Source organism: Lissotriton vulgaris, chromosome 1_1 (assembly GCF_964263255.1).
Source record: "Lissotriton vulgaris chromosome 1_1, aLisVul1.2, whole genome shotgun sequence".
Taxonomy (NCBI): Eukaryota; Metazoa; Chordata; class Amphibia; order Caudata; family Salamandridae; genus Lissotriton; species Lissotriton vulgaris.
Window position 1 is genome coordinate 295,261,542 of NC_141685.1, and position 13,649 is coordinate 295,275,190.

General features: G+C 46.4%; 1 protein-coding gene across 7 annotated transcripts in view; it reads left to right on the forward strand.

The window, feature by feature from the left end:
* Nucleotides 1-13,649, forward strand: part of LOC147747076 (microtubule-associated serine/threonine-protein kinase 2-like) — a 1,134,689-nt gene that overhangs the window by 1,034,782 nt on the left and 86,258 nt on the right. For all 7 annotated transcript variants that reach the window (XM_086952330.1, XM_086952331.1, XM_086952332.1 and 4 more), the window contains 4 exons: nt 5,709-5,767; nt 7,327-7,412; nt 11,231-11,439; nt 11,831-11,969. In XM_086952330.1, coding sequence (XP_086808456.1) covers nt 5,709-5,767; nt 7,327-7,412; nt 11,231-11,439; nt 11,831-11,969 — 493 coding nt within the window. The remainder of the gene's footprint in view (nt 1-5,708; nt 5,768-7,326; nt 7,413-11,230; nt 11,440-11,830; nt 11,970-13,649) is intronic.

The following is a 13,649-nucleotide window of genomic DNA, read 5'->3' on the forward strand; positions in this document are numbered from 1 at the left end:
TTGGGTTGCGTCGTGTATATCCCATTGGGTGGCCCATGCTTGGAGCGAGTTCGCGGTGTGTTGAGCCTGTGAGTTGGGGGGTGGAGGGTGTAAGCGGTCCAGGGCAGTGTCCAGTGTGCTATTGTAGTCCCTACCTAGGATCCAGGGGATTCCGTGCCAGGGGGCTAATGTGGCTGATAATTTTGCAAGAAAATCTGCCAATCCAGTATTAGGCGCGTACACCGAGACCAGGACCAGTGGGTTACCGTCGAGCCTGCCTTGTATCGCGACATACTGCCCCTCTGGATCTATATGTGTTCCCAATGTCGTCCAGGGTAAGCCCGGTCGAACCCACACCAGTGTTCCCTTAGCATAGGACGAGAAACCCGTGGCATGTAGCTGTCCGCGCCACCTGCGTCTCAGTGTGGGTACTTCCGCATTGCTAAGGTGCGTCTCTTGGAGTAGAGCGATTTGGACGTGGTGTCGTTTCAAATAGGAGTGAATCTGAAAGCGGCGTGTAGGTGTGTGAATACCTCGCACGTTCCACGTGCACATCTTAACAGCAGACATTACATTTTAAAGCGAGCTCCCCCGCCCTGGCCCCTCTGACCCTCCCCATGCACTCCATGTCCGCCACCCGACAGGCGTCACCCACAAATGTGTTAAGACATATAAGCTTTGACCACTTCAATGCGAACGAGGAAGGGGGGGGAGACATGGCCAACAAAACATGCAGCCATTGAACAGCATGAACTGTTAAAATACCAAAAGGTCGGATGCGGATCGTGCTCCCGTCCATACTCTCAAGGAGAGCAACAAAGTTTTAAACTTTAGGGGGGTGGACGTGCTATGCGCACAGTCAATGGTGATGAGTCTATAGTTTCTTCGTGAGTGGGATCGCCTCAATCCCGGGGGTGGTATACCAGTCTGTGCTACCCGTGCAGGCAGGGAACCCCGTTAATACATATAGAAACCATCATACTTTACGTGTCCTTCTCCCTCTGCGATCAGATGTATCGTCTGTAGGGCTGTGTGGCAGCCCGTCGCAGGATTCCGTGGTTTCCCCGGGCCACTCGTCCATCAAAGGCTGGGTGTGTTCAGTGCGAGCCGGCCATCCTTCGGCTAGTAGGGCCCAGGGCGTCAGCCAATGTTTCATGTACTGGTACATGGGCGGCCACGGGCCTGAAGCAGTGTGGCCGTCACCGGCTATGTCTCTCAGAAGTGTTAGGGCGTAACATAGTTATCCGATGTAGTCTGCTGTTTGTGGAGTGACATCCGGTCTGTTCCCCGATGTTTGAGAGTCTGGCAACCCATAAATGGCTTCGTCGTCGCTTGGGAGGTCCTGTACGCTGCCGCTTGCTGCCTCGCTTCGTGTGGGGGATCCACTGAGTTCCATGACAAGGCGGAGGGCGTCTTGTTTCTCCTTCCTCGTAGCGTCTGCCGGGGGGGGAGTTTTTGCTTTGCCATTGGCGTCAGACCGTGTCTGTTGGCGGGGTCTGCGCCTTCTTCTGCTGCTCCCAGGTTGTCGTCGGGGCGCGGGGCCTGTGTGAGTCTTGGGGACCGTGTCTACTCCACTGTCCAGCCAGGCCTCCACAACTGTGGGTTCAGTGAAGAAGTGAGTGCATTCTCCCGCCACCACTCGCAATTTCGCAGGAAATAACAGGGAATACTGCAGCCCTAGTTGTCTCAGGCGCTTTTTCACCTCCAGAAACGAATGCCGCTGCCGCTGTACTTGTATCGTGTAGTCCGGGAAGAACATCACGGTCGCGTTGTCAATCCGGATCTCATGGAGCTTGCGCGTTTCCCGTAAAATTGTATCCCTGTCCCGGTAATTCAAAATGCGGAGCAGCATGGGTCTGGGATTGGATCCTGTCGCTAGTGGTTTGGTAGGGACTCTGTGGGCCCGCTCTATCACAAAGTGGGGGGATAGTGATCCTTCCGGTAACAGATCTTTCAGCCATTGTTCCATGTGTTCCTCGGGGGTTCTTCCCTCCCATTTCTCCGGGACCCCCACGAGGCGCACGTTGTTTCTGCGTGCCCTGCCTTCCGCGTCCTCCGCCCTGTCTTCGAGGAATTCCACCCTGTTCAATAAATCCTGTATCTGCTTGTGCGACTGGTCCGCCTGAGGCTTGAGCGTTTTCACGTCCCCCTCCAGGGTCGTGGTGCGCTCCGACAATTTTTTATGGTCCGCTCTCAAGTGAGTCAAGTCTATGGCCACGCTATCGATTTTCGTGGCTAGGGACGTACGGGTCAATTGTATGGATTCCTCCAGTCTCTCCATGGCCGCCAGCATGGTGTCTAATTTCGCCGTTGTTTGGTCTGAGTCGGGGCCTTTCCCAGATTTGTCCATTTTGCCCTTTGAATTGGAGCCACTGGCCCCCGTTCCAGTTCGAGTTCTGGGCCCAGTAGACATCAGACTTGCTCCACCGCCTCAGTCTGGGGATCTGGAGAGAGTGATCACCTTGTCACCGTGGCCTTATGAAAGAGGTGGGCGCGGTGTTGCCTCGTGTGGTCCGGCGCCGTCTTGGCTGTTAAAAGGTTGGATGTATATAGCAATGTGCCGGCGTGTGGTATGAGTTGTGTGGATGTCCGCATCCACGTGGTGTCGAGGGCCTCAGGTTCGCTATGTGTCCCGGGATGTAGGCGCTTGCGGGCCCCAGCTACTCTACACCGTGTGGCGGGCGTTCTGGCGTTCCGTGCCGTCCTCCGGATCCGCCCAGCAACGACGTCTGTGGAGGTGTCTGGCTCCTTCTCTCCGACTGTCGCTGCGCACCATCCACCGCCAGTATCGCGTGCTTGACTGACCTTTTCGGGCTGAATCCGGTTACCCGGCTCGCGTGGGGGTTGATGGCGAGGCTCCGGGAATGTTGCGCCCCTTCGCCACAGGTCGTCTTCTTCCCAGCCGGCTCTGGTTTGTCTTCAGTCGGCTGCTGGGGGCCTCGTGGTTCCGCCGCTGGATCGCTGCGGGCGGTGGTCTCGAATGCACCAGGTCGTGTCTCGGGCGTCGCTCGAGTGCACCAGCAGCGTGCGCAGGGTCTGTGGGTAGGCCTCAGAGTGAGGCCTGCGGCACGTGGCGAAGCCCCGGCCCGGCCTGGTCTCACGCCGGGGCCGGATGCAGTGTGGGCGGCTCTGGCGTCTCGGAACTCTCGGTGCGGCGCGGATGCGCCGATCGCCTCCAAAGTCGGCAGGGAGTCGGAGAATGGTGTCCTACTGCCGCGCCGTCGGCCCTCGGCTGGTTTCGGGTCTGATTTACCGGATAATTACACCGGGAAGGGGATCTCGGAGCGGAGCTCTACCCCGAGGCGTCCATTCACGTTGCGTGCTTAGCCACGCCCCCTTCACTGTCTTTGGTTTCATGATCGCTTGTTCAGCTGGAGGCTATGTTGTTTTTCATCCTATAACATTTTTGGTTTCATTAGCTCAAATGACCATACCGTAAATAATACACTTGCCTAATGGAAGTGTAGTTTAAGAAGATGGCTGACAGTAGGATCAACCTATTTACATTGTGCTTTTGACAGTGTGATTATTTGGATGCAATTAAAGAAGTAAACATGCTGTTATTGCTCTGTTTTATAAAACTGGAAGCTGGTTTAAGGCGCTTTCAACTTTTTATGAATTCTTTTAGGATTCAATCATCAGTGAAATAAAACTGATATCAAGGGATACCTCATCTTGCTCTCCAAACACAGCGTGTAATGTGAGGTTTCTTAACAGTATATCCTGCTAGTAGACAGTGCAACACCCTCAGCACCTCCTCTGCATTCGCGCAGCACCCCTTCAGCACCAGTCAGTGTCACTCAACACCATTTCAGCAGCACCACCTGATCATCACTCATCAGTGCCCTCCCCTCCTCCCACGCACTGGGACATGCTGACTGTGACGGGAGGTGTTACAGAAGGCTCCGCAGCCATTTCACACTGAAAACAAAAAGCAGTTTGCCATTGTAGTTAACAAAATGTCAATTTTAAAGAATTATTAGAATGCGCGGAATGTTTAATCTTAGTATATGAGAAAGTAAAAAGCAATCATCACAGTTAACATATCTTGGGCATTCGGTGCCTCCGCTCTCAAATCTTTAGCCGTTTCAGCTCCTTCCCTATCAATATACTTTATTCTAATTTCGTCTACTGGATTTATTATACTAATAAAACAAAAGAGCATGGGCCCAGCACGATTCTTTTATGATGACCACCACCTATCTCATTTAAATGTAAAGTGTTCGCTTCACTTAGTGTTCTGCGCTGTATATATTTATTGAGATTAAGTTAAAATCTTTCCTAAAAATCTTTTAGTTTGGAAAAAACTTGCTAGGTTTATTGAAAGAACGAGACCCAGGCCCTCTACCTGACACCAGCATTTAACACCTGACAAAACTATGGATACAATTTTGGCAACCTGATCAAAATATTTGCTACAAGTGGTGTGCAGCTTCGAAATTGGTAAAAGCAGCTCTTGTGAAGGAACGAGAAGCGAAGTGTGGGGAGTACTTGCTCTTTAGTATGCTTCTCTAGTCCCTGGTCGGTGGCGGGGGTGACACCGCGGATATTGTAGATCTGTTCACCGACATTAATAATTCACGTTCCTTGGTCGCCCTGGAGATCCCTGCTCCGCCACGTGTTACACATAATAATTGAGGTCTCAGGGCAAGGAGTATTTAAATATTCAAACGCCTTTGTAATCTTCATCTGGATGCTTTCAGAGTGCTAATAAGTGATCCTTGTGCTATGGAAAAATCTGAACATTAGTCTAATCTATAGCCCCCCCCCCCACCCCCTACCCTCCCCCAACCAAGACTGTGTGGCTGAGCCCAGTCTGCTCTGTTCAATATAATTTAGTGGCTGGATGCCTTATAATCTTGAAAAACACCAAAATACCAATTGCCGCTTCACAGCCCCTTCCTTGCCACTGCTTTACTGTGATCTCAGAGCATTGGAGGATTCGCCATGTGGTGCCACAGTCGGGCTGTCTAAACAGCATTATAGGCCCCCGGGCAAAGCAGTGCACTGGGCCCTGCCTACACAACCACTCACAGGAATAAACTGTTTAACAGAAAATTTGTGTTAAATTCTGGTCTGCGTTTGGCCCCTGTGCTCGTGGGGCCCCGGGCAACTGGCCACCGTGCCCATGCGTTAAGTCGGCACTGGCCACAGTGTTCCTCGAACCATGCAATGCTAATAGTAATGGAGTCCAGTTGACAAACGGAGAAGTAAACTCCTGCGACTCCTTGTAAAGCAGCCGCTAAGATATGCGAATATCACAGCAAGGGTGTAGTCGTGCTTCTGGTGGCTGGTTTTGCTGACATGTTCTGCAATAAGGCGCAGTTGCATGCTTCTAGACCGCAGTACACTTTGCTTTACCCCCATAAGAGATGGTTGTTACCCTCAGGATCTCACAGTTCTGTGGCAACTACTCTGAGATAATGTTGTTTCCATTTCTCCGAGCTCCCTCTGACGCTGGTGTACAAGAATGTTGTCCTTTATTCTTCCCCAATGTGTGTGTGTGTTCCTCCTGCTTTCTCCCATTCCAAGTTGTAAACTGGCCCTCCTCCCGCGTCTCAACCTTCCGTGCTGCACAAATCTCTGTGCATAGCTCTATTTTGGGCTTTGGTGCCTTCTGGTTAATCAATATACAATAATCAGATGATGATGTTTGTGATTGTCTGTAGGTTGTCGTATCCTCATGATGTTCCGGTCTTCACTTTTCCTCTTCTGTTGTTTGTCTGTAGAATTGCACAGCTACGACAGCAGTCACCCCGACACTCCTGAGACCGACGACTCTACAGAGGTAAAGAAACGTATGCCATTACTTTGTCTCCAAAAACTTGAACACAGGGCGTCTCCAGGGTGTTGCGGGTGGTGTTAGAGTTTATGGTCAGTCCTTATTCACAAGTGTTACGCAGAAGTAACTTAGACCAAATAAAACATTGTTCACCTTGTTAGTATCCTAGCCTGTTAAGTGTGCGGTGAGCGATTCTCTACCTGGGCTGATGCTTCCTTCATGGGTTGATACCTGTTCCATAGATTGTGTTGCTGGTGTTTGTTATATTGTCTCCAAATTCACCAGAATATTAACGCAGCGTTACACGATTCATGTAAAACATACATTTTTCACTGAAGTGTGTAAAATAAAATGTTTCCGTTTTCTTGACATCTGATGCTAAGGTGCTACGTAAGGAAGTTCATTAAACAGTTTACGATTCAACTAAAAATTTCTTATTGCGCAGTTTCTAAAGAAAGTTAGGTGTCTTCAGTCAGACTGTGGTTTCCAGCAAGTGTGACTGTTAATAGCGGTCTAATTTTGGGGAGACTCCAATCAAGTGAAGAAATTGAGACGACAGCCCATGTCTGCAGACATTGTCTAAACCTCAGAAGAAGCGTCTCTGAGAGGCAAAAATGTGTTTCTTTTGTTCTGAACTAAAAGACATTCACTAGTTTAGCTGTAAACATACAATTCTTAAGTTTGTGACCTTCTGTTACCTGTCAACCATTGCATTAACTATAAAACAGTCACGTTCCCAGCCACTCACTCCGTGGAACCAGCCCCAAGACCACCAGCCAGACACGCGTAACTGAAAGATGAACAGGAAAAAACGAAACATAACCAGACACAGGCTAGGTCAGATTTACATGGCTGGTTGAAGTATCTCCTCGAAGTTCCTAGTCCCAGACTCTAAAACAGATGAAACAAAATTGGCCAGGTTTTCACAGATGGCTCCCAAATCCAGATGTTTGTTTTTCAGGCGTGGTGCACTGATCTGGACTGCAGCTCTTTGGAATCACTTTGGCTAACAGAGTTCGAACGTTATCCATTAAGTTGTCCTGTTTTGGCCACCTGCCTTCAGTCTAGCATAGTGAGGCCCTGGCCATGCACGTGCTCATGCCTACCTAACTTTACTGTACAAAGGCACCTCTGCTGCCATGTTTGCTTTGTGAAGTCCATTGGGTTTGATGAGTTGCACAGTACGCTACTTCCCAGATTGTTGAGCTCATTTCTTATTTAGCTTGGTCGGCTCCCTTGTCGCTGCTTCAATCTTAAGACTCGGGCTCCACTGATCTCTCTCTGTTTTAGTGCAGTCTGGCTCCTACGGTGGCCCCGTGGCCAATATAAATGTCTTCTATTACAGTCTTCATGCAGTATCGTCTGTGGCAGGGGATTGAGAAACCTTTTTCAGGGATTAGTGTAATGTGTCTAAATTAACAAGTGGTTAGTTCGGGAGCATTGCGAAAGCAAATTGGATGTTTTTCGTCATTGAGCGAACAGTGCTTTGTGGTAGCGTGTGCACAGCTGTTTGTAAGCTTTGATCCACACAGCAATAATGAAGCTTTGCATTTCTGTGCCTTCAGGGTCGAGCTGCTTCGGGGGAGCCAAGGAAGGCCCCTTCTGAAGAGGAGTTTGAGAACATCAAGCTGATCAGCAATGGAGCTTACGGGTAAGAAGCTGCAGCAGTGACATCTTCATATTCATGTATATCAAGCGTGGACAAGAGCAGGTACGCTAGCATGACAAGTGCAAGTACTGCACCTAAGTCATTGGGACGCCCCACCACATGACCGATGTCTACCGCATGATGAATACAGACCACTTTAGGGCGAGAACTGGAAATCAACGATCACTTGTACTAGATGCCATATAATTACAGGATGAACTGGGAGTCGCCGGAAACAACCTCTAGGAAATGCAGTGCTTTGATGAATGGCTATCCGGGCTCTGAGAAAGCAGTGTCTGTGGATCCCAAAAGATAGCTTGGAAAGGGTGTTGGAGATGTTAGGAGTAGGGCTTGGCTTTAATCATCTAAAATGAGGACTTCTGATGCACTGCAGCATGTCATGTTGTATGATTCCTCAAAGCCCTGAAAGCATATTTTGAATGCTAAATTTTATAAACCCTTATTCTACCTATAATCCATTGACCGGGTGGAACTGGGACAGAAAATGGGACCAGGCACCAAATTAATTGTGGCCCCGATTTACAGTGTGGGGAGTAATACAATGTGAGGTGTAAAAATGTGGCTCGCATTTGTAAATCGAGCAGCTTTCTAAGAATTGTATCTGGGTTGTCTCTGAGTGTTGGAGAGCTGTAGGTATCTGTGCTTGGAGCATGTAACTTGTATTACTGCTTTTCTACTCACAGAGTACTGATGATCCACTGTCACTGTCTTCCATGAGACTATAGCATCCACAATGCACCTTCCTCAGTCTTATCCTCTTCCTTTCCGCTCCCATTTTCTACCACTGTTGTCCAACTAAGCAATGTAGATGACTGTGCCATCTTATACTGGGTTCAAAAATATGATCAACATGTTACAGGCACTATTTTTCAGGAGGCATATTAATATTCCAGGATAATTGTAGCATTATTCAAACCTATGACCAGCAGATGCCCACCACACAACAAGCCGGCCCACACACACACCCATAAAACTGTCCCATAAATTGACCTGTTAGACTGGCCCACCTGGCACTGGCAGATTGCTCTCTAGGCCAGGCCAACCCTGGCCATAGATGCATTTGTATCCTTCAGAAAAAGTGCAATACAGGAATTGAGTCTTGCATTGAGAATGTGCCTTTCGTGCTGATACACATAAATGTGTTTGTGCATGCATTGCTACTGTCATTGATACATTTTGGGTATTGAGACTTCTCACAGCTGAATCATACGTCCGGGCATATTCCCTCACTGTTTTTGTTTTTTTTAAGTATGTGTTCACCCAGATATCTAAGTAGCAACACTGTCGGACCTGTCACCGGGAGGCCTTTCATGTTAGGGAAGGCATACGCCTGACTCGTCCTTAAACCCTAAGGCTTTTGCTGAATCAGTCCAGCATAGTATCTTCCATCACTGAACTGACACTGCTGTATGCCTCTACTGGCATAGTGGAGGTTTGCTTTAGTTGCTGGTCGTATCCTGAATTCATTGTGATGCTCGAACAGAAAATGGTCATTGTGGGGTGGAAACAGATTTTAATACTATTCGAGTGAACCTACTAGGACATTCCACAAGAGTGGAAGCTTGTAGGGTCTATGTAAAATGAGTTTATTTGACAGACACTTGCAGAGTTGCCATCTGGAGTTAACCACGTACATTTGTAAAACATTATCGATTAGATATGGGCACATAGAAAACAGACACAATTTTAGAAAATGTTACCTTGTGTATCACTTGATACCTAAAATGTATATTCTTTTCTTTAGGTAATAAAAAGATGTGAGAAGTTATGTGTAATACATTTTGATTTCTGACTCGCATACAGACTTCTAATTTTGTTCAAAACAAGGTGAAACTTTGTATAGCCTCCCCTCATTAGTACTGAGGCAAGGCTTAGGATAATGCTTCAATTACTAACATTACTCCTGACACTTCCCATACAAGTCCTACCCTGTCCAGAGGGGAGTGCACTCACCTGTCGATGCGAGCTGCTGCTTTTCTTTCTCTCACGTGTCACTGAAAGCTCTCTGAAGCACATGCACAAACAAAACTATTGTGTCCGTGAGGCCTTGACGCCTCCTCCTGCAAACTGTCCGCTGCATCAGCTTTGAATACAGATCTACAGTCCCCGACCCCTACATTTTCAGGAAGGAGGAGTCTATAGTAAATAGCGCCCAAATAAGCCTTCTCTGTGGTCATTGCTTCCAATTTCACAACTGCTCCAAGTGGCGGACTCCTTCGCCTGCCATGCCTTCTTTCTTTCTCCCTTTCTTCCACAAACTTAAACCTCACATTTCTTCTTCTTAGTTCTCAACCAAACTCTCTGTGTCAAGGAATTCTGACCAATCACATTTTGTGTGATGACATTCTGACCCAGCTGCACCTTCCTAGTCCTGCACAGGTGATAGACAGGAGTCTCCATACAACCCTTCACATGCACGCCGTCCTGTTGTGTACGAAGCAGCCCAGACATTACTATAGTCTCAAATTAAAATTTCTCACACATAATGGTATCTCTGTTAAATTAATAAAAATGTGCAGGACTCGCCCTTCATGTATATTCAGTTATGTTTATTCAGTTATACATTTTTTTGACCAGCATATGATTAAAAAAAAACTGTTCTAGTTGAAGCAAACCAAAGTAGAAATTGAAAACAATGAGCTAATTTATCGTTTCAGGGTATATCGATTTTTATAGGCTTTGATCCCCACAGAGCAGGTTACAGAGCTCTTCCAGGTCTGGATCTCTTTTATACAATGCTTTGCCTCTGGTTACACAGATCCTATAGGCTCAGTCTTTGAAGTGTAAACTTACTCTGCAGGACGCACGCCTCTCGGGTCTCCGACAGAAGACCTCTCCATTGGTTAACACATATTTTACAGAACGAGTCTTCAGACAGTGAAGATGTCCCCTTAGGATCAGACATTTGACAGTGAAACAGTTCCAGGGTTCTACATATTTGTACAGGCTTTGGCCTCCGACAGCAAGGCTATCATAAAGTTGGAGGGGGGCTGGGGTTATAGGTACAGGTGTCTCAAGGCAAGACTATCCCTCTTGTTATACGGATTGTACAAGCTCTAGAGTGTTACATCTAAGCTATCCTTCTAATAACTCATCTAATAAAATATTGCCCCCCTCTTCGAATATTTTGCATCATAAGTGGTTGTCCTGAAAATAAGCTGTTGAACACAACTCTGGAATGCTAGTGTTCCAATGTAACGAACAATGTAACTTATTTCCATCCACCAAATAACAGACATAAATGTAAAAGGAAAACCCTAGCTGTTCATTGTATTTCAGGCAACTGTCATGAGGAAAACGTACATACAATTATGCGATCAAACATTTGTGGGAAGTTCAGTCTGTGAGTTTGGAATTGCACAAATCATATTCCAAATAGCTGTTGCCAGTGCTTCCACAGGTGTCTTAAATTCTTAAATCTCCAGTGTGCTTTCTTCACGTGTTCCTGCAGAGATCACATTTACTGAGTAGTATATTCTTTCTGCAGAGTCTGGTCATTGGTTTAACATGGTGAAGGCATTCACCTCGCCTGTTGCAGGTAATTGTTTCGATGCAGCGTTGTCACTTTTGTACTTTCCAAGTAATAAGCGATGTCAACCTTTTATTTTTTTAAATAATTCACAAAGCAACTTTGGACAACATTTTCTGTCATCACATGCAGGGAAATGCTTCATTCCTACAAAAGCGCTCCATGGGCGTCTGAATCCTTATGAATGACGGCAGCTAATGAAACACGAGTCACCACTTTTGGCTTTGCTACCTTGGATCTGATTGGTGTCTTCTTGCCCCTGTCTCCCCAGGGCAGTGTACTTGGTGCGCCATAAGAGCACCCGCCAGCGCTTTGCCATGAAGAAGATCAACAAGCAGAACCTCATTTTGAGGAACCAGATCCAACAGGCCTTCGTCGAGCGAGACATCCTCACCTTCGCCGAGAACCCCTTTGTGGTCAGCATGTTCTGCTCCTTTGAGACTAAGCGCCATCTCTGCATGGTCATGGAGTACGTCGAAGGTAAGTGTGCCTAGAGGCCTTCTGAAGAGTTCTTAGACTTGTTGTGGTCTCCGCCTCATGGCCCACTCTGGAACCCATTCTTTTTCTAAATGAGAGTATAAATTAGTAGAAGAGTTCATTGTATCGAGGCACCCTCTGCAAAAACCTAAAGGCGAGAGGTTTGAATCCTAGTGGGGCTTGGCCACCTTTCAGAGCCTGATGAAAGAAGTACTATAGAGTTCGATTATAATAACACTTGTTATATACTATTGTTAGTTGGGTGGCCCATAGTTGGAGGTCTCTATTCTAGTTTTAAAAGGTTAATATTATTAAGAGTAATGATGTAGCCTTTTGACTTTGAGAGTGGTAAGCTTGCCTTCTTCATAGTCTGGTATGTCTGATTTCATACTAGGAGGAGACTGCGCTACGCTTTTAAAGAACATCGGAGCCCTTCCTGTTGATATGGCGAGAATGTATTTCGCAGAGACAGTGCTGGCACTGGAATACCTGCACAACTACGGCATCGTCCACCGGGATCTGAAACCAGACAAGTATGTTTGTTATATAAATGTGTTTACCTAGCATTATTTTATTCTAATTATTTAGATTTCTTGACTAGCATTGTTCCCTTACACTAAAATAATAACTGTATGACTATTTCTTTTTCACTGAACCAGATGGGAAATAGTGTTTTTCCAACTGGCACTGATATTTTTTTTCTTGTTTGGGACCAACATTTTTTGCCGTCTTCTAATTCAAGGAAGACTAGACACATATGAGTGTGCTGTTACATACCTCTTTAAAAGAAAAGATTTTAACAAGCAGTGATTGAAAGCGGTAGTTCAAATAGAATAGAAACCCTAACTAAAGGACCATGGACCATGTTATAGTTTATGGCTGTCATTTTTTGGGAATGCACGTTTTCAGTATATATCGATTTACTCTTGATCTCCTTTAGCAAAGGGAATAATGCTGTTCAAAAACAGCTTCTCCTCAGTGGTTCTCCTTTGTCTTCTAATTGTATTTCTTCTGATCTGTCTTGAGTTGCTCCACTTTTAAAGTGCTAGCTTCTGTTTTGGTCTCGCCACAGTGTATTGTCAAATAGACACTGCACACAATATTTTCAGTGGCTTTGGGTCACCCATTGCTTACTGTTGGTTGCCTTTCTGGTTCAAGTCATATTGTTGCCTCTTATTCAAATATATTTCTTCCTCTTCTTGTGTTTGTCCCTTCCCTGAGTGTGACTTTTTTACCAATCCATTGATTGGATAACATACGTCCTTCCCTGGCTCTAAATATTTTAGTTTTGACTTCAGCTTGGGAGTGCATGTCTTCTCTTGCTTTCACCCTCTTGTGCTGATTCCTACTCACATCCCTGCCTGCCCCCACTATTATCTACATATTGCCCCCCACCAAGCTTATCTGTGGTTTTCCTCTTCCCTGCTTATCCTGCTTGGCTTTCTTGTATATCTTTAAAAAATATATATATTTAAACACTACCACATCCAGATTTCTGATGCTGTCTACCTCCTTATCCCATTTCTCCCACTGCAGTCAGTATTTACGCATTTGTCTGTCTATATGTTAGAAATTCATTCACATAGACGGTGTTAGAGATGATCAGAGTTGCTTTAAACTTGATTCACTCCAGAATTCCTAATATTCTCAGACCGACACTTAGATAAAACCAGGACGGAACCACGAATGTGCTATCAAGCACTGCCAACCGCACAGGTCCTACTGTCTACTCATAATACCAACAATACAGATGCTGTTCTCCTAGCAGTACTTCACTCCATACCTCCAACTAACCAGGATCAACATTTTCATTGTATTTTTATTATGAGCTTTGAAAAAGTGCCAGGCCTGTGCACCACGAAGGGAGCGAAGCACGTGTTGGCTGTACGAGAATTTCTGTAAGCAAATCCATACAATTACAGTACCTGGAATCATCTCTACCACCTGGTATACGACTCAGTATGTACCATTTAGAACATACATGTGAATGCGCTTGGGGAAGGCTGTAGCTTGACTGTGTGAGCCTTACAACAGACAACAAACCTGTGCTCATAGTTCGGGATCCTCTCTAATATTATGAAGCAGACATGCACTGTTACACGTATGTTACGGGGCGGCGTAGCGAGAAGAATAGAATTTCAATGATTGTACTCCAGGTGATATTGCCACAATGTCATTAAAGCGTTCATGGGCATATTTAACAGCAATGCTGT